The 26,218-nt window shown below is 34.1% G+C and overlaps 3 protein-coding genes and 1 long non-coding RNA gene across 4 annotated transcripts; 3 read left to right on the top strand and 1 right to left on the bottom strand.

Moving 5' to 3' along the window:
• Positions 1-1,525: 1,525 nt before the first annotated feature.
• LOC126692438 (ammonium transporter 2-like) lies at positions 1,526-6,627 on the top strand. Its single transcript, XM_050388054.1, has 4 exons — positions 1,526-2,323; positions 2,756-3,041; positions 3,294-3,397; positions 6,024-6,627. The coding sequence occupies exons 1-4, from the start codon at positions 1,718-1,720 to the stop codon at positions 6,459-6,461; spliced, it is 1,434 nt and encodes a 477-aa protein (XP_050244011.1). The 5' UTR covers positions 1,526-1,717; the 3' UTR covers positions 6,462-6,627.
• LOC126692440 (uncharacterized) lies at positions 2,109-2,858 on the bottom strand. Its single transcript, XR_007645028.1, has 2 exons — positions 2,713-2,858; positions 2,109-2,361 (listed from the first exon to the last, which is right to left on the bottom strand). It is a non-coding gene; the product is annotated as an uncharacterized LOC126692440 (long non-coding RNA).
• Positions 6,628-17,480: 10,853 nt separating the features above from the next.
• On the top strand, positions 17,481-20,440 carry LOC126692435 (ammonium transporter 3 member 3-like). Its single transcript, XM_050388051.1, has 3 exons — positions 17,481-18,212; positions 18,900-19,185; positions 19,726-20,440. Exons 1-3 carry the CDS (start codon positions 17,571-17,573, stop codon positions 20,220-20,222), a joined length of 1,425 nt encoding a protein of 474 aa, XP_050244008.1. The 5' UTR covers positions 17,481-17,570; the 3' UTR covers positions 20,223-20,440.
• A 3,341-nt stretch (positions 20,441-23,781) lies between these two features.
• On the top strand, positions 23,782-26,211 carry LOC126692436 (ammonium transporter 3 member 3-like). The gene is made up of 3 exons (XM_050388052.1): positions 23,782-24,515; positions 25,051-25,336; positions 25,716-26,211. Exons 1-3 carry the CDS (start codon positions 23,874-23,876, stop codon positions 26,198-26,200), a joined length of 1,413 nt encoding a protein of 470 aa, XP_050244009.1. The 5' UTR covers positions 23,782-23,873; the 3' UTR covers positions 26,201-26,211.
• The last annotated feature ends 7 nt before the right edge of the window (positions 26,212-26,218 follow it).

Genomic DNA, 26,218 nt, shown 5'->3' with positions numbered 1-26,218 from the left:
ATATGGTTAGCCTAGGGTTAGTTAAATATTCTCTAGTATATAAACTCTATATTGGGTTCGTTGTAACACAAGTACTTAATATAATATATAGCCATCAATAGCTTTCTCACTATGAATGTAGGTTGTTAGGAAAAACCATGTAAACTTTTGTGTGTGTTCTTCTCTATCATATTTCCACTCATCATTTAATCATCACACATAATCACACAACAACTTTCACATAGAGAATATTTTCATATTTCCTTTCATGGCTTGTAGATTCAACATAAATATAGTCTACACATTGTGAAAGAGATGATATATATATATATATATATATCTTCACGAGTTAATTTATTTCTCAAGTTCAACCCTAATCGCTCTCATAATAAAATAATAATGCATATAATTCATCGTAACAATTCTTCCACGTAATTATAATGTATCTGCAAAGAAATTTGCAAAAAAAAAAAAAAAAAAAGATTTGATGAGAATTGAATCAATTAACCATCTTTTAGTCCCTTCAAAATTTGACCAAATTGTTAAGAAATATAATTTAATAATACAATTTTCAGCACCTCTTGTTGAATAGAAGGATTGCAGTGGCACAATCTAAATGTTTCCTAGCTAAATAAGTATTGAAATAGCCTTATCTTGTATGAATAAGGAACGTTCGACTAAAAATTGATTGTTTTTTTATTTTTATTTTTAGGAAAAAAATTGATTGCTAATAAAGTCAGTCAAAAGTATGAGCCGCATGGATGACAATAATAAGCAAGCGTACAAATTTCCATTCCACATGTTCCGTACTACCTTGCAGCTGTAGCCTTGACCAGTTGACCCATCAACCAAAAGCAGCTTCACCACAAGTTCACACGTGTGGAACAGACCGACCGCTTATTTATAAATTCATACTATTCAACGCCTCCCATGTCCGATTACATTCACATATGCTATTCTCTGTACTATAGCCTTTTTTTTTTTTTTTTTTTTTCAAACTTTAGCCTAAATATGTCAAATGGGAACAAATTTAGGTCCGATTTCTAGTTTCTCAAATCTCAATTAAATTCAATTATGTGACTTATGGTATGGATGAAGGATGTTTAAGCTGATTTCATCCACGTCTCAACGCTGTAATTTAAGCTGATTTAATTTTTTATTTATGAAATTAATGGATATTTTCTATATATATATATATAAGAAAATAAAAATCAATTATATGCCTATATTCACTAATGAATTATATGGTTAAATTTAATTATTCTTAGAAAATATATTACTCTTCCTATTGGAAAATTATATTCTCTAAATGAAGGGGTTCTATTTATTTCGATTTATATTAAATTTTACAAATAAGACATGTTAGTTTGTACGTTGTTTATTTTTTTTAATAAAAAGCTCTCAACTACTAAATGTATAAAATTGAGAGGACCTTGTTCTATTTTTTTTTAATCGCATTGGTCAATATAATTATATCGTTAAATTTATTTGAAGAACTTAAAAGTATAATAATACCTTATACAAACTGTACCTAAATTTTGTGTGACAGTTCACTGGAAGCTTCCAAATAATTCAGACTAGTAAGCCAAAGAGACGACCACGACGACTCCATGGATGTTCACTTTGTGAATTGATCACCAAAAGGGCAAAACAAAAAACCCCACTATAAAATGAACTAGCTTAGGAAAACAAACCTTTATTAACACAGATACATATTGGCCTAAAGAAGCAAAGAGCAATGGCCGCTACCCCAGCCTATAGCCTTGTTAGCCCAGCAGTGCCTGAATGGCTAAACAAAGGCGACAACGCATGGCAAATGACAGCAGCCACTCTCGTGGGCATTCAAAGCATGCCTGGCCTTGTTATTCTCTATGCCAGTATAGTCAAGAAGAAATGGGCTGTGAACTCAGCTTTCATGGCTCTTTATGCCTTCGCTGCAGTGCTTATTTGTTGGGTCCTTGTGGGCTTTCGCATGGCTTTCGGTGATGAACTCCTTCCCTTTTGGGGTAAAGGTGCACCAGCTTTAGGCCAAAAGTATCTTGTCCACCAAGCAAAAGTCCCTGAGACTCTCATCAAGCCTTTGTATCCTATGGCCTCTCTTGTGTACTTTCAATTCACTTTTGCTGCCATTACCACCATTTTGCTTGCTGGGTCTGTGCTTGGGCGCATGAACATCAAGGCATGGATGGTTTTTGTGCCTCTTTGGCTTGTGTTTTGCTACACTGTGGGAGCCTTCAGTCTTTGGGGCGGTGGGTTTCTTTACCGTTGGGGTGCCATTGATTACTCTGGCGGCTATGTTATCCACCTTTCCTCTGGGATTTCTGGTTCCACTGCAGCTTATTGGGTACCATTCTTTTCCTTTTGTCTTTAGTTAACCAAGTTCTTAGGGGAAAAAAATGATAATCCAAAGAATTAAGAGCTAATCATATACAATTAATCAATCTTCATGATCACTTATATACTCCAAATCCATATATATACATATATACACACACACATACACAAGATCTTAACAAATCCTTATCAAAAAAAAAAAAAAATTAGAATCAGTTATAAATTCTCAACAGACTAATTAGAAGATGATAAATTTATTCTTTTTCGTCATTTAAATCTATCCAAAATCATACTTATTGTTATTTTCTTAAGTGACATGTATTTTTTTACCACAGAATCGAGTATTAAAATATAAAATCAAACAAGATATTAATTCCAAGATTTCATCAGAAGAGATACCGTGTTTTTCCTGCCACACTAATATAATGCTAAATTGGTATAGGTTGGGCCGAGGCTGAAGAGTGATAGGGAGAGGTTTCCTCCTAACAATGTTTTACTTATGCTTGCTGGTGCTGGGCTACTGTGGATGGGTTGGTCAGGCTTCAATGGTGGGGCACCCTACGCAGCAAACGTTGACGCTTCAATAGCAGTCATAAACACCAACATAAGTGCAGCCACTAGTCTTCTTGTTTGGACATCTCTAGATGTTGTGTTCTTTGGGAAACCTTCTGTGATTGGAGCTGTTCAGGGCATGATGACCGGGCTTGCTTGCATTACTCCAGGAGCAGGTTTGTATTTTTTTGACCAAACCCTTGTTATAAGTCTCATTATTATTATTATTATTATTTTCATTCACCTAGTCACCTGAGAAAAATTGGCGAGATTGAGAGAACAAATCTCATGAATTGGACTTATGCATCATTCATCTATCAACTTGTAGATCATATAATCGCATATTGCGAAAGAAGATACATATATTCAATATATAAGATAGGTGTCACGGTGAGTCGGTGACATTATTATATTGGGGGTTGTTGCAGGGTTGGTGCAATCATGGGCGGCTATAGTGTATGGAATTCTTGCTGGTAGTATTCCATGGGTATCCATGATGGTCCTTCACAAAAAGTCTAGTTTGCTACAAAAGGTGAGGCTTTTATACTATAGATTTTTTTATTTTTTATTTTTGTGCTTATCTCTCTTTTATACTCGTGAAACATGTTAGGTAACAGAGTTGACAAATTTGCTAGCTTTTTCCCACCACTTTTTGCCACTAACAAAGTCGAGAAATAAGTCATATGTGATCAAAAATATTCAAGCTAGAATTAATCAGGATGGTTTTTTTAGGTTCCTTTTTGCAAATGAAATGAGGATTTCATTATACCTTAATATGGTTATGAAACCTTAATTTACCCGAAATATGTTTGAAAGATAATAAGCTCAAATCAAGGCAATTTGGTCTCCACTAGATCCACTTGCTATAACTAGGTAAGGAGATTTATGAAGACATGAAAATCCATGTATTAAAATAAAGCATGAAATGTTCTCTTTCCCTAAAAAAAGTTGTGTTTCAAAAATATCATTTGAAAATCCGCTTAGTGCAGAAGTGTCATATGTTGATGTTGGCTTATGAAACTTTACAATGAATTTAATTTTTTTTTTTTTTTTTTTTTTATGTTAATATTTAGAATGAAAAAGTTTATAGACACAAAATTTCATGCCTCTCTTCTGTTTTTTATTATTTAAGAGGCAGTGTTGCCTTTCGACTTAGTCATCTAATATACAATACATTCTTTTGGGGTTTTTTTATTGGTAATTTCTTTTTCTTTCTTAACTACAATTTTTCTTCAATAGTTACCATTGCAATAATGGAACAAAACATCAATCATTTTCAACAAGAGATTAAATTCTGTAAGGACATGGTGTAAAACTTATATTTTACTCTTTTAATCTCAACATATCACATCATCTTATTACATATTTAAGAATAAACACAATCACACTCAATCAATTTTAATACCCATACATAAATCCAACCAAATTGAGAATTTATTAAGATGTTATTAGGTGTGGTAGGATGTATTGAATTTTAAGTAAAATACTGATGTGGCAATTATTTATTGGATGGTGTAAAACCCATGTTTTACTCCCTATCCTTATAGAATTTAATCTCTTTCAACAATGACCTATTAACAAATACACATCATTCTTTCACTTACACGTAATATTTCCATTAATACAGTGATATATCCATAGAAGTATTATTACCATCCTTAAGACTTAAGACTTAAGTTGCTTTCCCAAGTACATGATTCAATCTCTTCTGTCATTTTCATTCGAGAATCTTATCTTCTTCTTTTCTTTTCTTTTCTTTTTCTTATTTTTATTTATTTATTTTTTTTTATGCATATAATCTTATCTTCAAAGGCGGCTTTTCTGCCTTTTCTCTTTAACCAATGAAATACAACGATATTAAAAGACAGATAAAACAAAATTAAGCGTGGGCCTTATATGCCCTTTTTTTCTCCATTCCTATTTCCTACGGGGTAGAAATAAATTGCTTTCTCAAGCCTTTGATTAACCTCTTGAGAAGATTGAGGATGGTAATTAGGGATAATCTCTTAGCTAATAGGCCTGATCAAGACCTAGAATTAGCCTGCAGGGCTCCTTTAGGTGGATCCAAATTAATCCCATGCAATACCACACGAATATTGTATAGTGTAAAAGTTTTGAAATGGTTTATATTGAAAGTTGCTTTTAATCTAAACCTTGGATTAATGAATTTTAAAAGAGTTAAAAAGTAAAAAGTAAAAAAAAAAAAAAATGAAAAAGGTAAAAAATGTTGTGAGAGAATTGCAGGGATCTCAATCCCTTTTAGGTCTCATGCAACATCATCATTAATTAGCATTATTAATATAAACCTTCTCCATTATTAACATGATGAACTTTTATTGAATAAAAGAGAATCACTGACATCCTTTAGAGTTCTTAATTAAGGTAAACTGTATAGTATCCGTATGGATGATAGAATATTAAATTTTGTTTGAAAATCTATAATTTAAAGACTTCGAATTAAATAATGTTAATTTACATAGTGATGGAGTGGTATAATTCAATCCACTCATTCTATTATGTATACATCTTCTTTTACATAGTGATGGAGTGGTAAATAACATTCGATTTATATATATCTTCTTCTTATTTTGTCCTTTTCACTAATATACTAGTATTTTAATTCGCTTCAATAGCAAGCAAGCATTGTAATTATACCATCCATTGTTTTCAACGATAAAATAGTAATCACATCGACTTTATTCTCTTATAGAGTATCTTGATTGCATAATTTGAAAGGACCCTAATGGTATTGCCATGATTAAATTCTCAAGTGATTTATCACCACAAATTCTATTAATTGTAACCTTTTCTTTGTTTTGGAATCATTATTCACTCCCTTAAGTCTCTTGTAACTTTGACCAACAAGGGCAGGAAACTCTTTCATTCAAACAAATGAAGCATACCCAACGGCATATCACTTTTATATGAGGAAACTTCAAAGAGTAACGTTGAGATATTATAAATCTTATAAATTATCACAAAAAGTTATATAAATATTTATTTATTATGTTATTGAATACGTAAATGTTGGCACACCAATTATATATATTCTTTGTCATGTTAAATTTGTAAGTCTTTTGTAATAAAATTGATAATAATTTTTGTACTTTTCGAGTTCAAATTACCTAAGAGTTGCTCTATTTATTGTATGGTTATAGGTGGATGACACCTTAGGTGTATTTCACACGCACGCGGTGGCGGGGCTACTAGGCGGGCTTCTCACCGGGCTTTTGGCGGAGCCAGACCTTTGTGCTCTCATACTGAAAAATCCCAACACAAGGGGTGCATTTTATGGTTCTAAGGGTTGGGTGCAATTCTTGAAGCAATTGGCTGCAGCCACGTTTGTGATTGGTTGGAACATAGTGTCCACCACAATAATTTGTCTAGGCATAAAGTTTTTTATTCCATTAAGAATGCCTGACGAGCAGCTGTTGATTGGAGACGATGCTGTGCATGGAGAGGAGGCTTATGCTCTTTGGGGAGATGGGGAAAAATATGATCCTACAAAGCATGGTTGGCATGCATCTTTGCACTCAGACATTGCACCGTCACCAAACATCAATAATGGAGCAAGAGGTGTGACCATCAACTTGTAAGCCAACTAGTGTATCATAGGCCACAAAAAACAATGAGAAAACATGCTGGTAGGACATTGAGTGTAAGAGGTAATTATTTAATATTCCGAGAATAATGTTTACTTCTATTATGTAATAGCAGATTCAGTAATTAAATGTATGATGGAATCTGCAATTCACGTGAGAAGATCGATGGAGTATTGAATAATTTTTTTTGGTGTAAAGTGTTTTGTAATTATTTGATTTTGTGAGTATAATTTTTAAGTGAACTTATAACATCTTTATAGGAGAAAATATATACGTACAAAATTCTGTTGATGTTTTCCCCCCACGTTCAGTCTTATTTTGATTATTTGTTTTGAGTGTACACTTATCACTTTGTAGAGCTGTTTTATGTGACTAGCAATTGTGTAACACTTAACTCTAGAGGCTATAAGAGTATCACATTGGTGAAGTTTTAAATTTAATTATTTGGTACTATAAAAAGTTATTTTATTTTTTTTATCTTCTTTCTTTATAAAACACTCTCCATAAATGGTTTTATTATAACTTAATAAAATAATATAAACAACTAAAAATAATATAACTACGGTAATAAACAACTGCAGAAAAAAAAAAAAAAAACCCAATCAATGACAAGCCACAACCACTGCCAAAAACCCAAATTAGCCCAAACCACCGCACAAATATCCACCAACACAGCCACACCACCACTGACCCACAAAACCCAGCCACCACGAAACCCAGCCAAATCACCACCAAACCCACTCTTCTTCTCTTCAAGCCACCAAACCCACTCTTCTTCTCTTCAAGCCACCAAACCCTGAAACCCAATACCCCAAATCAATTACCACCACCGTCACCGCCACCATCACGGCACCACCAAACCACAACCACCATCACGGTAGCCTCAAGCTCAACGAAAAAACAAGCAACCAACAGGGGAAAAAAGAAAAACCAGCAGAAAAAGTCAACCCACGAATCGTAACAATGGTACAATCGAAACGATCCACAACCCAATCAACAACCCACCACCACCACCACCACCCAAAAACCTATACCCACTGCCACCCACATCCACCACCACCGTGGCCACACCAACCCACGAACCCCACCACCAACACAGCCACGCAGAGAATCCAATGCTGAGAAACCCACGCCGCCACAACGAGAATCCCTCGCCGAGAAACCACGCCACCACACCGAGAAATCCACTCTAAGTTACCTAGCAACCACGCCGACGCTAGGCAGGGGCTTGGGTCGGCGCTGGGCAGGGGTAGGCGCTTGGGTCAGTGAAAGTGAGGAAGAGAAAAAAAAATGGAAAGGGGAGAGAGTGAGACTGAATTGAAGAGAGAGAGCCAACGAGCAGAAAAAGGAAACAAGGTAAAAAAAAAAAAAAAAAAAAAAAAAAAAAAAAAAAAAAAAAGAAAAAAGGAGAGAAGAAATATTATTTAATTAGAGGGACCAATAAAATATAATATATTGGTTTAGCTTATGAGCTACAGTATACCGTCATTTTTGGCCGTATACAGTAGTTGAGAAGCTAAAATTTTTAACCATACCTCCACCATTGTAGCCTTAATTTTGTAATTGGTAGTATTAAAGGTCTGTTTGAATAGAACTTATTTTGTTAAAATTGAAAACTGAAAATATTGTAATAAAATAATTTTTAAATATGTGAATAGTGTCGTAGAGCCCATTTTTAATGAAAAAGTTGCTAGAAAGTGTAATTTGTGGGATCCGTGAACAATGCACGAGTGCATTGTTTACTACTATAAAGCTATAATGCTATTTTAACTCTACCAGTATACCAAAAAAGCCTTGCAGCAGTGGAGGTAAAGTTATAATTTTTTGCTAATTTGCTACAGTGCACATCTATAGATAGATGTGCACTGTAGCAGACATCTAAAAAAAAAAAAAAAATTATTCAACCTCTGATTAAAATAATGCAACTTACTTTATTTTTTTCCATTTCTTTTATTCTATCTCATCATGCTCTCTCTCATCAAGCTCTCATCTCTCTCATCTGTCAAGCTCTCCTCTCTCTCATCTCTCAAGCTCTCATCTCTCTCATCTCCTAGCCTACGCCTCAGCCCATGCCGTCCCAGCCGATCCACTTCAGGTCAGTGCTCTCTCTTCTTTTGTAGTGAATTTTTTCATCTAGGTGTTTGTTGTTTTGGCTTAATTTTTCTGGGTTTAGTGTTATTTTGTGGTGAAAAATGGTGTTGTCGCTATGTTGTTTTGGGCAAATGGTATTATTTTTTTGTTGTTTTTGCTGTGTATAACATCTGAATGGAGAAATGTATTGAGAATTTTCTGTTTGCAGGAATTTGTTGTGTGGTTTTCTTGTAATAGAAGTTCTTGTGGTCTCTGTAATTTGTGCAGGGAAGTTTATATGTTTTGTTGTCTCTGTAATTTGTTGTGTTGCACAAAACCATAATGTTACGTTTGAGAATTTTCTGTGTGCAGGGAAGTTTACATTTGTTGTGTTGATATAAATGTCTCTGTAAATGTAAGTTTGTTGTGTAATTTGTCTCTGTAAATGTCTATAAATGTCTCTGTAATTTGTTGTGTAGATATAAATGTTAGTTTGGGAATTGTCTGTGTGCAGGGAAGTTTATATTTTTTTTTTTCTAATTTGATGGAGTCACATAGAGATACAGAGTTACGTAGAGACCTAACATATATCACGGGAATCATGAATGGGGATATAGAAATTGACTCACAATTTATTGGCGGTGGCGGTAAAAGAGGCGGCGACGACGATGACGGTGGCAGCGGCGGTGGCAGTGGTAGCGACAGCGGCGGCGGCGGTAGCGGTGACGGTTGCAAGTGGTTGTGATTGTTGTTTATTGTAGTGGATATATTATTTTATTGTGATATTTATATTATTTTATTGTGTTAAAAGCTAAAATAGCTCCACTGCTGCAGCATGTATATAGGTAAAATAGATAAAGTAATTTTTGGTGGAGTTAAAAAGCTAAATTCTTAGCTCCACTGTTGTGGATTCTCTTAGTTAAAAGGTGCTACTGAAGCAAAAAAAAAAAAAAAAAAAAAAAAAAAAGCCGTGGACGCAGATCCAAACCGCATCTAAATATAGCAATATAATTTTTTAGCACCACCAATACTAATGCTCTAAGTATAGCACTTAACCTCCATGGGGTTTTTTGTGCGTAATACAAAGTCCACATGTGATGGATTTATATTTTATATGAAAATAATAATGATAGGGATCATCATATGATTAATTCATTGTTTGTTTTTATGAATATTTAATGATTTACGTATAAAACATTACCACATAAGATTAGATGATATACTCAAATTTTCTGGAATTTCATGTTTCAAGGAGAAACTAGAATGAAAATTTGTGTTTCCCCCTTAATTTTTTTTTTTTTTTCCATTTTGAGAAAGTAGATAGGAGGATTGTATCCAAAGAAGTAACCAATCAATAGAATGAATTAATTTCTGAATGATGGCACTACTGGAGTTTGCCTTTCGTTCTGCTTGATTGTGCAGGCCAAGCTTTTTATAAATTCCACCCACATTTGTTAAGCTATATATAAATACTACATATATCCTTGAGGAAGACATTGCATCCGTCGTTTCTGTGGAAAAATTGGAGCCTAACTATGAGCTACACACAAAAACAGAAAAACCATTTGGTCCATTAATTACTCTCTTGGAATTTACTTATAGAACAAAGTTTTCTGAGTCTAGTTTAACGCGTTAATTGAAAAGTCATCCAAGTGTGGCATTTACATATATGCCAAACAAATGAACAATACTGCAAAGAAATTGAAACCAAATAACAAAAAGACAACAAGATTGTCACAACAAGGCCAGTGCAAGATTTCCTCAATTGAAAAAACCTCATAAATTCTTTGCTTTTTGATTCTAAATGGGTCTAATTCTTCTTTATGGCCACTCACATCACATGTCAACTTGTTCAAAATCCTCATTGGCTCTGTCCCCTCACTCCATATTTACCAATTCCATTGTATAAAATTATTGGCTGACAGCCATTAGCCACACCATCTTGCTTTTGAGTTAATTTCCAACCTCAAAAACCCAGTTGTGGATATAAATCTGGTTGCAAGCCAAGCAATCTGTATATTTGAGATGTCGTACCTACAATTGTTATCCATAAGCCTAACTCCAATATATATTTTCTTTTGTATAATTTGATTAATTACAATAAAAAAGACGGATTAATCCTTTGGACATTAGAAATATCAGGATTTGTTAATTAAACTATAAGACTCTTTTACCTTAATTATATATATATATGTGTGTGTGTATATATATATATATATATATATATATATATAAAATGTTTCAAATTCAATTTTTTAAATTAAAGTAAACGTTTATAGATGTGTAAGGGAAAAGTATGATATACAAAATTAATCATACCTTTGATTCTGAAAAAAGTTAATTAATCATACCTATAATAGAATTGGTAATCCGTAATCCGTACTCTACTCCTAAGTCGTTTGGTACGAAATTAATAGCATATAAAACATTCAGAAGAAGTATCCAAGGATGGTATCAAAAGAAAGAAAAAGAAGTATCCAAGGATATATAGTCCCCCACATTTTTTTATTCTCATTTTGATTTTAGGGAAAATTATATTTTATCATTCTAAACTATACCTTAAATCCTTGTTTAAGGAAATTAAATTTTACAGTTTTAAAACTCCCTAAATCTCACCCTTTTCATATACTCAGGGAAATATTAAACCACGTATATCTGACTAGTTTTAAAAGATTTTAGGTTTTTTTATTTTTTATTTTTTATTTTTATATTTAGTTTTATGTTGTATGATAAGTTTTTCAATTAAATAATACCAACTTATTTCTATTGATCAATGAATCGTATCATTAATTCTTTATATTTTTAAAAGAATCATATCATTAATTTAATTATCTTTGAAAGAAGATATATAATTTGCACTACATGGATAAGTTACATGATTAAATTTCATTGACAAATTCAATATATACAAGAAATCATATATTAATTTTGTCCACCAATTTTATAAAATAAAATAAAACTTATACTTTTTTTTTTTTTTTTTTTTATAAAAGAAAACCTGAAAACTTTATTAATGAAGACCAACTATATCAACCTAAAAAACAAAATAAAACTACGGTGGAATATCGTCCATCCACACAGCATAGTTTGTGACATTAAAAGAATACGTAACCAGACTATGGACAAGTTTATTAGCATCTCTTCTAACATGAGAGTATAGTATTTGACTAAAAAATCTAGAGAAAAACTTAGAATCTTGAATCAACGGATCAAAGGAGGCTAGAGCCCTTCCATCTTCTCCCAAAGCTTTCATGATTACTTCACAGTCACATTCCAAAATAGCATGACCAATTTCGACTTCTACACCAAATTCAAGTGCTGGCCAGAATAAAGACTTAGAGCATCCACATCAATGGATGCAAAGTCTTCCATAATAGAAAAAGACAAATTTTACACATTTTGCCTCAAAAATGCTCCACATTAGTGCTTCTATAAGTATGCATATTTGCACATTTGCTACAGTAACCGTGCATATATGCACGGTTATTGCAGCACTTGTATTTAATATTTTAATAATTTTTTCTCTCTCCTTGTCTCTGTTGCTCACTCTTACCTCACTCTCCACTACCGCCGATCACTATTCTTCCTTAACAGCCATGACTTGAGTGCATGACTAACTGAATGATGTTGTCATTCTTCAATTTGATATTCCGGCGAGCCAAAATGATGCCGCCGTTCCAACATCCTTCGCCTACATCCAGATCGCTTTGAAACTCAATTCCTCTTCTAGATTGCTCAAAAACTCTCGATTCTCAGCAACATTAGTTGAGACCCATTTGCCAGATTGCTCAAAAACTCTTAATAACCCATGAGACCTATCTACCAAGTTGAAGTCTGTTGAGGGGAAAATTTTTGATGTTCCCAAATAGAATATGGGGTAGCCAAGCCGAAACAAGACAATGGGCCCTTGAAATAAAGCCCAAAGGCTTTTAGTGTCATGTAAGCCCGCCTAAGCAAGAGACGGAGGTTGCACCCTAACAAGAAGATAACAATAAAGTACAATAAATGCGTTACTGTTGTTAGTTTGTTATATTAGTAGTCCTTTTACAGCATCATAGTTCAAATTAGTCCTCTAGTGGTACAGTATTATCTCCAGCAGTAGGGAAATTTTCAGGTTAATAAGTGTGTTTACATGGTAAAAATCATATGTTTTCCTTATTATTATTAAGTCAACATAAGGGAAAACTTCTATAGTTTCCAAAACATTATGACCTTTATCATAATAATACTAAACAAGTATTAAAGGCTTTATAGTTACAAATATAAGAGGGAAAATAGGATGGAATGAAGGGAGAGAGAGATCCCAGCTCAGTGTTGTAAGTATTAAACTAAGATTTTGATGAGTATGTGTGCATAAGGCATGAATGAGGTAATGTGGGCTGTTTTGAGTGAGTGAGATGGGATTAACACTGAGGTTAAGGCTTTAGTGAGTAGTGGGCTAAAGGGGGATGAGTGGTGAGCTTAAGGGGGATGAGTGGTGAGCTTAAGGAGAACCACAAGTAAAATGGCAAATAAATCAAGAGTTTCAGAGAGGGTAGCTACCTGTGACTAATTGGGAGACATTTATAAGCTATGATTGTGTAAAGGAGAGAAAAGAATATCTGAGGTTAGATGAGTGTGGGCTAAAGGGGATGAGTAGTGAGCTTAAAGAGAGCTAAACTACCAGTAAAATGGCAAATAGATCAGGAATTTCAGAGGGAGTCTGTCCCCCCTTGTGGGCTGAGATGCTTTTGCTTTTATAATAGATTTTTAAAGAAGTATTAATTAACAAGAATCCAAAAAAACGTAGGCCTGATTCAAGTGAGCCAAATAGCTGCATTAATAACCTGGATTTGGCCTAAAAATGGGAGATTTGCTTTTGGGGCTGCCTTGCTTCTTTGGGTAATGGTGGGATTTTGGAGTGTTTGGGGTAATCTTGCATTAAATGTTAAGATTGTTGAGATTGTGTTCAGCCAATGAGATTAAGGCAAGTATCAAGAACAAACCCTAATGCTGCAACTAAAATTTGGACCCTAGGAAGTAGAATTCAACACCCCAAGCAAGATGTCAAAGTTTAAGCCCATTTCAGAGGGTTCCGCTGGAGATTCCTTTATGCCCTCCAAACCATATGTTCCCAAATTTTCCCCTTTAGGATTCATGGGCTTGGCTCATGAATCATGTCTTGAACGTTTTTAACATTTATAGCATTAATTTGTTGAAGTTTGGATGATTTGGTTTCAACTCCCCTTCCGCTAAAGATGTAGTCTTGACGAAGATGATGGAGTCCCATCATCCTTTGGACTTCAGCTGATATGACAATCCTTGGACATTATTCACGTCAGGCAGAGGGTGGCAGAAAACTGATGGGACGGCCCCTAGTTCATCCTCAAAGGTTTGGTTCTCTTGTAGGGGTCCCTAATTGTTTCTTTGGTTAAGGATGAACAAGGGCTGGTTGCCCACTTTCAAGCCTCCTGTTGGGACCTTTTTGGGCTGGAACTTTGCTCCATTTCAGCACTTTTAGTTGGGCCACATGGCCTTTTCTTTGCTTGGGCTTGCTCCCTTCTCCACGAGATTCTTAGGCCTACAAAATGGGCATTAAAGACATGCTTTGCCATGGGTTTTTTACTCCTTATGGGCTTTAGTTGTTAGTAGAAATAAAATGAATCTATGAGCTTTAATAAATATTTATGATAGATTTTGGGTATTAATTCTCATGGGCTTTAAATAACTCCTCATAATTTTTACTATGGATTACTTTGTAAATGATATTTTCCTTGGAGCTTTTTTTAAATAATGGCCTCCAATATTTTTCTTGAGATTAATATTTATCATGAGTTTTAAATAAATATGGTAACAACCACTATAATGGAATAATGTGATGTTCTCATGAGTTTCTCTATAAATAATCATAATGGACATGTAGGATGAATAATTACCATGAGTTTTGGTAATAAATATTATGAATATTGTGATGTAAGATGGATAGTGAACATGAGTTTATAATATGAAATAAATAAATGTCATGGGTCTAATAATCATATCTTTCCATGAGTTTTTATAAGATGATTGCCATGGGTTTTGAGAGTAGATAATTCATAAATTCCATGAGCTTGTAATATTATGGTAATAGGTTTAAGGATCTAAAGTATTGTTCATTATTGGACTTTTAAGTGAAATAATTATGATGTAGTATTTTGCCAAGCATTGATAACCTTGGACTTTCGATAAATAGTGCCAAGTAGTTAACTTGGGCTTTTAATAGTGCTATCGTAAGTTGAGCTTTTGATTTTGCCAATGAGAATTGAGTTTTGATATTGCTAATGAGAATTAGGCTTTAAATATTGCCAGCGAAAACTGGGCTTTGATATTGCCAATGAGAATTGGGCTTTAAATATTGCCAATGAGAACTGGGCTTGAGAACTAGGCTTTGATATTGCCAATAAGAATTGGGTTTTGATGTTGCCAATGAAAATTAGGCTTTAAATATTGCCAACGAAAACTGGGTTTTGATATTGCCAATGAGAATTGGGCTTTGATATTGTTAATGTGAATTGGGTTTTGAATAAATAAATTGCCATGGGTTTAAACCATAGGCTTTGATTATGGATTTGAATTCCATTGATAAAATTGTTTTGCTATGGATTTGAATCATGGGTTTTTCAAATATTGCCAAGCATAAGTATTCTTAAGTTTTAAATCGAATAGGATGTGTGTATTGGGTTCATAGGGCCGGTTTTGGGCTTAGCTAAATAATGATGATAAAATTGGATAAAATATGAGTTTTTGGGCTTTTTGTGATAATTTATATCATAACCTAATTTAAGCGATGAGATATGAAACATTTGTTATTAACATAATAGTAGAGTAAAAAATATTTAGGAAAACTCAATAACTTATTAGTGGTATTTGAAAATAAATAGGTGGCACTCAAATAAAATTAGGTATTAAAAAAAAGTACCCTAACAAAGTCCAAGCAAGCCGCTTGGGGTAGCTCCATGAGACCCATCTACACCTTTTCTACCTGGGTTTCTTTTGCTTTCTTTCTTTTGCTTTTTGTCTATCTAGGTTTTTGTTTGGCTGCTCAGAAAGTTAGAATTTTGTGTGTGTGTGTTTTTTTTTTGATTGTTTATGTGTTTGATAGGAATAAATTAGCTGAAGATTTGTGGGTTGATGATAGTGTCTGGGTGGGTTGATGGTGGGTGTGGATTGAATATTTTATTTGAATAAATGTGTATAATAAATAAACTGATATGGGTGTTTTGTAAAAATTGAAGTGTAAAATAGAAAAAGTAGATTTTAGATGTTCAAATTTACAAAATGTTTGCATTTACTAATGTGGATGCTCTTAGTACAAGTGTACAACAACACTATAAAATGATGAATATCCCTTTTTTTTTAATATATAATAATAATAATAATAATAATAATAATAATAATAATAATAATGAATTTTAGATCCCAAAGAGAGATCCACATAAGTTTAATCCGTTTTATGCAATTCTTAATTTCAACAAATAAAAAAATTATATGACGTGGGGGTTTCGTTTGTGGGTGTCATATTTTATCACCACTACAGCCCTACTACATTCAAAATTCAGATTCCACTGGTCACTTCTGCATGTAATATAATTATATAAAAGACAAGTAGGCTTTAAAAAACTACACTATAGACCATATCTAAACACATATTTTTTATAGACATATATAGGTGATAATTCCTTTTTATTTTTCTAAATAATTAAAAAGTAATTTTCGGCATGAACTCATCGATTTTACATCACACAACATATTTGTTGAAGTACTATTACTCAAACCGTTCAATTCTTAGCCGGCATCATGTGACAATTCAAACAAAAGTAAACAAGAAAGAAAAGAATACAAAAGCATTACATCAGGACATCTACAACAGTTTGATAATAAGATCCAGTTTCAAAGGTGGGGACTATGAACAGCGTTTACTAGTTGCCAAAATCAATAAACCCACATTTGTTTTATGCGCAAATTTCCATGTTCACACCCCAAGCAGCTTGGAAAACTTTGAATAATGAACATGGTGCGAAAATTCTTGGTACTGTAGATCCCACCGATATTTATGGCTGTGGGCGCTGTCCTTGTATGCGTAACTTCGCGTGAGTTCAGATCTTGACTTTTAGCATAAACAAAATTTCTATGAATTCAAAGACTTTTGGACAAGAATCTGGTGGAATCTTCCCTCATGTGCTTGAGAGATTCTGTGCATTCATCAGCACAATATCTTTTATTAAATTTGGGATCATGTTCGGTGCATTAGCGCACCGAACATGTTAATTAGAATACATATACATATTCATGTTTATATCATAATGTCCATGATTTATATTAATTCTTCCTCTCTTATTGTAATAATTGAATTATCAAAAACTTTAGGGTAAAACTAATCCAATGATATGGTTGGAATAATCAATAAACTTTGAATACAATTGATAGAAAGATGTACAACATTGATTAGTATCACACATAAAAGTAAAAAAAAAAAAAAAAATTTAATCCAAAAACATACCCTTAACTCTATTATGAAAATTTTAAAATCTTAGCCATTTATTTTAAAAAGAATTGGTATTGACGTATTGGAATTCTATATCACAAATAATTTAAGTGGACATCAAAATATAATCTACCTTAAAAAGATATGATATGAGAAATCCAGCTTCCACTCTAAGCTAGATGCAATTTATATATGTGTGTATGTGCGTGCACATTATCTCATTCAATCACTTTGACAAAATAGTCAAAATCATGCTTAGATGACAACAAAGTGGATCCTACATATTTGATATTTCAAATAAAAACACCATGGCAACGGGTGCTTCTTTTGACTATGAAAATAGAATCTTGAATCATCTAAGTATCCAACCGCATTAAAAAAAAAAAAAAAAAAAAAAAAAAAAAAAAAAAAAAAAAAAAAAAAAACATCCAAAAGCACACACTGTATTCTTTATATAACTAGAGGTCTCCTAAATCTCCCTCTGTGAAGGTCTTTGGGGTCAGAGCTACAACCTTGAAGACCCACCAAAGATGGCAAACTCTTCAGTTGTTCCATCGGCATACCTTCAAGGCCTAGTTCCAGCCGTGCCTGAATGGCTAAACAAAGGAGACAATGCATGGCAGATGATATCTGCAGCACTAGTTGGCATGCAAGGCATGCCTGGGCTAGTGATTCTCTATGCAGGCCTAGTGAAGAAGAAATGGGCTCTAAACTCAGCTTTCATGGCTCTATTTGCCTTTGCAGCTGTAATGCCTTGTTGGGTATTGTGGGCTTACAAGATGTCATTTGGTGAAAAGCTTCTTCCATTTTGGGGTAAAGCTGGCCTTGCTGTTTCACAAGACTATTTGATACTACAAACTGTTTTACCCTCCACGCAGTATAAACATATTACTGCTGCAGCTACACCCTTATACCCTACAGCTACTATGGTGTTCTTCCAGTATGCCTTTGCTGCTGTGACTGTGATTTTGCTTGCTGGTTCAGTTCTGGGTCGGATGAGTATCAGAGCTTGGATGGCTTTTGTACCACTATGGATCACTTTCTCTTACACTGTTGGTGCATTCAGTGTATGGGGTGGTGGCTTCCTCTTCCAATGGGGTGTCATGGATTATTCAGGTGGTTATGTTGTCCATTTAGCTTCTGGTGCAGCAGGATTCACAGCAGCTTATTGGGTAAGGAAATCTTTCTATTTCACTGGCAATTAAGAGATTCCATTTAACATTAAGATTTTAATATTTAATGGATTTAACGAAGTACAAAGTGCCATGTTATTTAATTTTTGTTTCAACAATAAATTATTTAAAATTTTAAATGCTCCGACATTAGATACATAATACATCTTTGGATTTATATATATTGCGCCCATTCATGGGCGCGTAGTTGTTAATAGATTATCTTAAGAAAGTTTTGATAATATTTTTATTGGAAACATAAAAAGTTAATTAATTCTATTTTTCTTTTCACATAAAAAATAAATTCTAAAAATATTTATTAAACAAATATCATTAGGGCATCCATTAACTTTTCCCGTAAATATTTAGTACGAACCACGATCCATTTTTAAAGATATTAATTCTGGAATTGTGTGAAATTTTAAATGAAGGAATATGGATTATGATCCTAGTCTAATAACTAGGATATTGTGTGGGAGTGTAATTTTTATTTGAGGGGCAATATTGAAAGATATTTTGTTTAATTCTCAATCTCAGCCATTAAAAGCAATTGTATATGCACGGGATCATAATCTAAGTAAGGGTGTACGAATTTATGCAAAGTAGTCAATAGTGTAGCATCCAATGAATCAAATTATTCAACGAAAATAAGTAGTAGCTTTGACTTTTGCTTGGTCTTCATTGTAGGTTGGACCAAGATCGAGGGAGGACCGAGAAGAATTCCCACCTAACAATCTATTACTAGCACTTGCTGGTGCTGGAATTCTTTGGATGGGATGGACTGGTTTCAATGGTGGAGATCCTTTTTCTGCCAACGTGGATTCGTCTATGGCAGTTCTCAACACTCACATTTGTGCAGCCACCAGTCTGTTGGTATGGACATGTTGGGATGTGTTATTCTTCAAGAAACCATCTGTGATTGGAGCCATCCAGGGAATGATAACTGGGTTGGTCTGTATAACTCCTGGTGCAGGTGAGAACATTCTTATAAGAGAATTTTCCTCCTTACGTATTAGTAAAACTATGAAAACAACTTTTTTCACAACAAATAAATTTCATCATTGCTAAGTTAGTCGACCATTAAAAAGTTGCACAAAATTTCTACGTTTGCAAGATTTGACTTGGTCAAAGAAATAATGGTGGGTGTGCTAGTAATAGTTGGGTCCACCACAAACAGTTGACTAACCCAATAATTGTGAAATCTATTCTCTTGTAAAAAATGTTGTATCATTATTGCTTTCATATACCATGAAAAAAAAAAAAAAAAAAAAAAAGTCAAAATTTAGGTTATTATCAATTTTCGTTATATAAGATTTACTAATAAATATAGTAATGAATGTGATTGATATCACTTAGAAACATAATAAATAAATATCTCGAATTTATTTATTTATTTATTTTTTTTATGTGATTGATGATATATGATTTTAAAATTTATGGTATTCTAAAAATTATGCTATGCGGATACTTTATTCAATTTTCTCCACATTCTCAAACTTTCCGCAATTCACAGGTCTTGTTCAAGGCTGGGCTGCCCTGGTAATGGGAATAGCTTCTGGGACTATTCCATGGTACACAATGATGGTTTTGAGCAAGAAGCTGCCATTTTTGCAAAAGGTTGATGACACCCTTGGTGTCTTTCATACTCATGCTGTTGCAGGAACCTTAGGTGGAGCTCTTACTGGACTCTTTGCTCATCCATACCTCTCGAGCCTGTTCCTACCTGTCCCCAATTCAAAAGGGTCCTTCTATGGTGGTAGGGGGGGAGTTCAATTTTGGAAGCAGTTGGTAGCAGCAGCTTTTATTATAGGTTGGAATGTAGTAGCTACATCCATCATACTCAATGTCATTAGACTTATAATACCCCTTCGAATGACCGATGAAGAGATTGAGATTGGGGATGATGCAGCTCATGGAGAAGAAGCCTATGCTCTTCAAGGGCAAGGACGAAGGGAAAAATTTATTCAAAATGGAAATGGCAATGCTCAGATTGAACTTGAAGAACCCTGATTCTATTGTTGGACTAAAGGAAATGTAAAAACATTCATTAGCAATTTTATAGACCACATAAGAGATTGAAAAATGAAAGGCACATATTAAATGTTGTAGATAAGCAACTTACGCATATGAACTAAAGGTGGGGAAATTACAATTGTTGTTCAAGGAATTTAGTTCCCTTTACATTCATGAATTCTATAACACAATGCAAAAGGTGAACTTTGAATGAAGCACCAAAAGATATTCTGCATGCTTGCAATTTTGGGTTTCACACCTTGTTCTATAGACCATTGCCTTGATAAAGCACATTTTAACCAATTCAAATTGTTCCTAGTCCTGAGTTACTTTTGTTGATTATGATGATGAGGTTGAGGAATTCTAGCTTCCAACTTCAGAGTCAAAGGTTTTACATTTGGTTGTTAACTAAGACAGCATTGCTATTGTTGCTATGTCAATTGGAGTGCTCTAAACATTGAGAGGACTTCCTGACATAAAATAAAGAGGTAAGAGGAGCCCTTTATTAGGTTTGACATCTCTTGTCTTCTGCCCATAGATGAGAACGACAGATGACAAAGATGTCACACATTCCATAATCCATCTCACAAATGCTTCATTAAACCCAAAGTTCCTCATTTCAACTTGCAGAAAAGTTTCCAAATTATCATTTAAAATAAGCTATTAATTTGCAAGTCCAATTTTACTGCCATTAGCCCATCTTTCACTTTTCTTGATTTGAAAAGCCATGCAACATTTCTGGCACTACCACCTCATTTTCTGTAAATAATTTTCCGGGAATGAAGGATGAGAGGTCTTAATCTTGACACTAAGAGACTAATAGAGTAATAGGTCTTAATCAAGATTTAGCAATTGTCTTCTACCATATAACAAAGACTAATAGACTTGAGATGATTTAAAAGAGGTAGTATTAGGTAACCTAGGTTGGCAGAATATATATATATATATATATATATATTTATATATATAGTAACAAAGTAATTGGATTAGTGATATGGTTCCCTTTCCTTTACATGCAAATAATGACAGGGAATAACATTAGACATGGGAAAATGGGTTAGAATTTTCAAACCCAACCTGACCTGAAAAATACCCAACCCAAACCCAATTTTTTTGACCTAAAGCAAAAACGGGTTGACTCGTGACCCAACCCATTTAAAAAAAATGGGTAAAAAAAATAATAAAATTAAGACAATATTAGTTTAATTGTTTGTTGTGAGCTTTAAGGAAACAATTGAGACATTTACATAACTACATGCAAATGAATTGAAAGTAGGAATGACAACGGGTCTGGTTTGGGCCGGGTTTTACCATTCCCGATAGCTAAAACCTATGACCTGAACCCAGTCCGTTTATTAAACGTATTTTTTATTTGGGCTCCAGATCCAGCCCACCGAGCTCCATGGGCACTGTCCAGCTAGGCCAGATTTGGGCCTAATTCTCAGCCCAAATCATGGCCCAATCACAATCTATTTTTTTTTAAGGCCCAGATGCCAAAAATAGGCCCAATCAACTTAAAATATGATATGATTAAAAAAAAAAAAATCTTACACTATGGCATAATTAAGAACCCATGATGCATATACTTATACTGGATTGTCAAACATATATAGAAACACAAAAAGCTTTTTTTTTTTTTTTTTTTTGGCTTTTCTTTGTTAATATAGATTTTTCACTCATCAAAAAAAAAAAAAAATACAAATCACAATCCCAAACATAAATAGAAACACAAATTAGCTTGTTTTTTTGCTTTCTCTGTTAATACAAATTTTTTACTTAAAAAAAAAAAAACACAAATCACAAATAGAAAACACAATCCCGTCCTCATATTTGATCTAACAATCCCGTGCTCCTTCATGACAAACAGCAGCACCACGAGATCCGTGCTCCTCTGTGACTAGGTGAGGGTTGGTTGAGAGAAAACGAGAGTGAGAATGAGAAAGGATCGAGAGGTAAAGGGTGGCAAGGTTGTGTGAGACCGTGGGGCTGAACGAGGTGAGGAGCATAAGGCTGAACAAGGCCGTGAGGGGAGTAACTAAGGCCAAGATGGTGGCTGGCGATGAGAGCTTGAGAGAGAAAAAGGGCAACCAGTAATGAGAACTTAAGAGAGAGAGAGAGAGAGAGAGGGTGGTAGAGATCTTGAGAGCTTGAGAAAGAGAGAGAGGAGGTGGCTGAGAGTTAAAAAAAATGAATTCTGAAAAGAATGAAAGAGAGTAATTATATTAAGGTAGTAGGGTTTTAATTTTTTTTTTTAATATTATATATGTATACAGGCCGAGTTCAGGCTGGGTTCGGGCCGAGTATGACTAAAACCCGAACTCGACTTGACCTCGGACCCATTTCAGGTTTTTTTTTTTTAAAAACCCATACCCGGCCCTATTATTTATTGGGCCGAGTAAAATCCAATCCATTAAGGTCAGGCTAGACTGGGTACCCACAGATTGGGCTTAAATTGCCATCCATAATTGAAAGATAAATGGTTGAGCATTCTGTAATGAGTAAAGATTTTTAGATATCAAATAGCAAAGTACATGCCAAGATAATCTGGTTATAGTAGAGTTAAAAATGTAGATTTAAAATTATAGACATGTATGAGAAACATTCATAAGTGCGAAAATAGTGAAGCCAAAGTATCAAATTAGCATGAATTATGAATGCTTAAACCTTTTTTTTTAACAATTTATGTCCAAAATAAACGGCTTGTCAAAATAAATTATGATATTTCTTAGAGTATGTGTGTCTTAACAATGATAAGATATTCATAAAAGAGACTATGTATAAATAATTAAACAATCAGACTTTAATGTATATTCTCAAATTAAAATAGAGTGTCAACCACAATTGATAATAAATTATAAAATTAATTTTCAAGAATGTAAATTTCTTATATGTTTTTATTCTTTGTCAAATGAGTTATCCAATAAGTCATTTGTAATTTTGTTTTATATTTTAGGATGTTGATAATGTGTAGAAATAAAACTTGTGTATTTGTTTTACTTATCTTTGTGTTATTTTTTTTTAGTTAACAATGTTGGGATTTGTATAATTTTAAAATTATTGAATAAGTATTAATAAATTTAACTAAGTTCATTCTTGATATAAGTGGTGAATTCAAAGTAATGCATTTTACATCAAGTAGTTTATTGCATGACTTTCCAAATAGCAAACACATGTTGTTTAATTTATTTTTTTTAAAAAATCATGTGAAAAATATGAGTAAACCCGACCTGACTAACCTGAATCCGTTTTAACCCGCTTAAAATGACTCGTTTTTAGCCCGTAACCTGATTGACCCAACCCGACCCAACCCGCTTGTTTGCCATGTCTAAATAATATTGATCAAATCATGTAAACTGAATCAATACCTTATTACAAAAAGTGGGTCCTACATATTTCAAATAAAATAAAACACCATGACAAAGGGAACTTTTTTTTTATTGCATTACAAAGGGAACTAAAGCATATACTTGCATAGTATTATTCTTTTATAAATTTATATAGCTATATGTGTCCCGAATCTATAGCCTCTAGCTTAAGCTTTTGGGAATCTATAGCATTAGTGCAGGTTTTGGGTGTTTACCAACAAAAAAGAAAAGAAGAATAAGGTTTTGGGGTAAGGCAACAAGCTTGAAGACCCACCAACCAACTATGGCAAACGCTTCGGTTGTTCCATCGGCATACCTTCAAGGCCTCACTCCTGCTGTGCCTGAATGGCTAAACAAGGGTGACAATGCATGGCAGATGATATCTGGAGCACTAGTTTGCATGCAAGGCATGCCTGGGCTAGTGATCATCTATGCAGGTCTAGTAAAGAAGAAATGGGCTCTAAACTCAGCTTTCATGGCTCTATTTGCCTTTGCAGCTGTAATGCCTTGTTGGGTATTATGGGCTTACAACATGTCATTTGGTGAAAAGTTCCTTCCATTTTGGGGCAAAGCTGGGCTTGCTGTTTCTGAAGACTTTTTGATCTCGCAAACCATCTTACCCTCTACACAGTACAAATATATAACTTCAGCAGCTGCACCCTTGTTCCCCATGGCTACTATGGTTTTCTTTCAATATCCCTTTGCAGCTGAGACTGTGATACTGCTTTGTGGGTCTGTTCTGGGTCGAATGAGCTTCAGAGCTTGGATGGCCTTTGTACCACTGTGGCTCACTTTCTCTTACACTGTTAGCGCATTCAGTGTTTGGGGTGGTGGCTTCCTCTTCCAGTGGGGTGTCATGGATTATTCAGGTGGTTATGTTGTCCATGTAGCCTCTGGGGCAGCAGGATACACAGCAGCTTATTGGGTAAGGAAATCGATCCAATACAAGATCCTTTTCTTATCTTATTTGGTGGATGTAACAGTCTAATTTTAAATAACATTGCACAGTATATACTTTTAAAATCCATTTCAAATTGATTCCCTCCATTTGAAATTGATCAATTTCATGGTTAATATTAGATATTATAAATTCAAAGGGAAAAATTATACTCTATATCTAAAATTAACCCATTTCTGATTAATATTAAATGTTAGAAGTTTTAAATAGTATAGATTACCATATCATTTAAAACTTTAAATGATTTAACTGTCGGTTAAATCCATAAAAATAAAATCTTAACCGTGAAATAGACTCTCTTCAATTTTGTTTCTCAAAAAAAAAAAGACTCTCTTCAATTCTAATGAAATGAAAAGTATTTTCAATGTCAACTCTTTTCACTGTGATGAAATGTATCCTTCACTTAAAGTGAGATGGAAATCATTTATATATAAAATGGATGACCTCCGTATCCACCAATCACAGTAAGTAGTAACATTGACTTGCTTGGTCTTCCCTGTAGGTTGGACCAAGATCGAAGGAGGACAGAGAAGAATTCCCACCTAACAATCTATTACTAGCACTTACAGGGGCAGGAATTCTTTGGGGGGGATGGACTGGTTTCAATGGTGGAGATCCTTTTGCTGCTAACGTAGATTCCTCCATGGCTGTTATCAACACTCACATTTGTACAGCCACTAGTCTCTTGGTATGGACATACTTGGATGTGATATACTTCAAGAAACCCTCTGTGATTGGAGCTATCCAGGGGATGATGACTGGGTTGGTCTGTATAACTCCTGGTGCAGGTGAGAACACTTCATAAGAAAATTTGTCACCTTATACATATACATCAGGAAAATGTTAAATCCACTATAATTTTTACAATAAATTAACATAACAATGAATGTAAAGGGTAAAACTTATATATAATTCCTTTTAAAGGCAGTGGATTAGGCTCTCCAAATAAATTCAAATACGAAATTGCATTGAATACAATTGTCCTTGGAAAAGATAACATTGTATGAACTATACCTAATTTTTTTCTAGAAGTCAATGATTGAATTACTTTTTTTATGATTGATGGCACATCATCTTGTAAGTTTTATATAGTAAAATTTGTAGCATCCTTAACATTACTCTATACCTTATTCATTTTCTCATTCTCAAACTTTCCCCTATCCACAGGTCTTGTTCAGGGCTGGGCTGCACTGGTAATGGGTATAGCTTCTGGGACTATTCCATGGTACACAATGATGGTTTTGAGCAAGAAGCTGTCATTGCTGCAGAAGGTTGATGACACCCTTGAGATCTTTCAAACTCATGCAGTTGCAGGAACCTTGGGTGGAGCTCTCACCGGACTCTTTGCTCACCCATACCTCTGTAGCATGTTCCTAACTGTCCCCAATTCAAAAGGCTCTTTCTATGGTGATGATGGGGGAGTTCAATTTTGGAAGCAGTTGGTGGGGGCAGCTTTTATAATAGGTTGGAATGTAGTAGCTACGTCCATCATACTTAATGTCATTAAACTTCTAATACCCCTTCGGATGACTGACGAAGATATCAAGATTGGGGATGATGCAGTTCATGGAGAAGAAGCTTATGCTCTTCAAGGGCAAGGACGAAGGGACCGAACTATTCAAAATGGTAGTTGTACTGTCCTGATTGAATAACACTGATTCTATTGTAGG

The sequence above is a fragment of the Quercus robur genome, chromosome 7 (assembly GCF_932294415.1).
Source record: "Quercus robur chromosome 7, dhQueRobu3.1, whole genome shotgun sequence".
NCBI lineage: Eukaryota > Viridiplantae > Streptophyta > Magnoliopsida > Fagales > Fagaceae > Quercus > Quercus robur.
Note: the sequence above shows the minus strand (reverse complement) of the source record. Positions and strands in the feature narration are given on the sequence as shown.

Coding starts and splice junctions, on each gene's coding strand:
- LOC126692438 (XM_050388054.1), top strand. CDS start 1,718: ATGGCCGCTACCCCAGCCTATAGCCTTGTTAGCCCAGCAGTGCCTGAA. Junction 2,324..2,755: donor GTTCCACTGCAGCTTATTGG/GTACCATTCTTT, acceptor AAATTGGTATAG/GTTGGGCCGAGGCTGAAGAG. Junction 3,398..6,023: donor AGTCTAGTTTGCTACAAAAG/GTGAGGCTTTTA, acceptor GTATGGTTATAG/GTGGATGACACCTTAGGTGT.
- LOC126692436 (XM_050388052.1), top strand. CDS start 23,874: ATGGCAAACGCTTCGGTTGTTCCATCGGCATACCTTCAAGGCCTCACT. Junction 24,516..25,050: donor GATACACAGCAGCTTATTGG/GTAAGGAAATCG, acceptor TCTTCCCTGTAG/GTTGGACCAAGATCGAAGGA. Junction 25,337..25,715: donor CTGTATAACTCCTGGTGCAG/GTGAGAACACTT, acceptor CCCTATCCACAG/GTCTTGTTCAGGGCTGGGCT.
- LOC126692435 (XM_050388051.1), top strand. CDS start 17,571: ATGGCAAACTCTTCAGTTGTTCCATCGGCATACCTTCAAGGCCTAGTT. Junction 18,213..18,899: donor GATTCACAGCAGCTTATTGG/GTAAGGAAATCT, acceptor TCTTCATTGTAG/GTTGGACCAAGATCGAGGGA. Junction 19,186..19,725: donor CTGTATAACTCCTGGTGCAG/GTGAGAACATTC, acceptor CGCAATTCACAG/GTCTTGTTCAAGGCTGGGCT.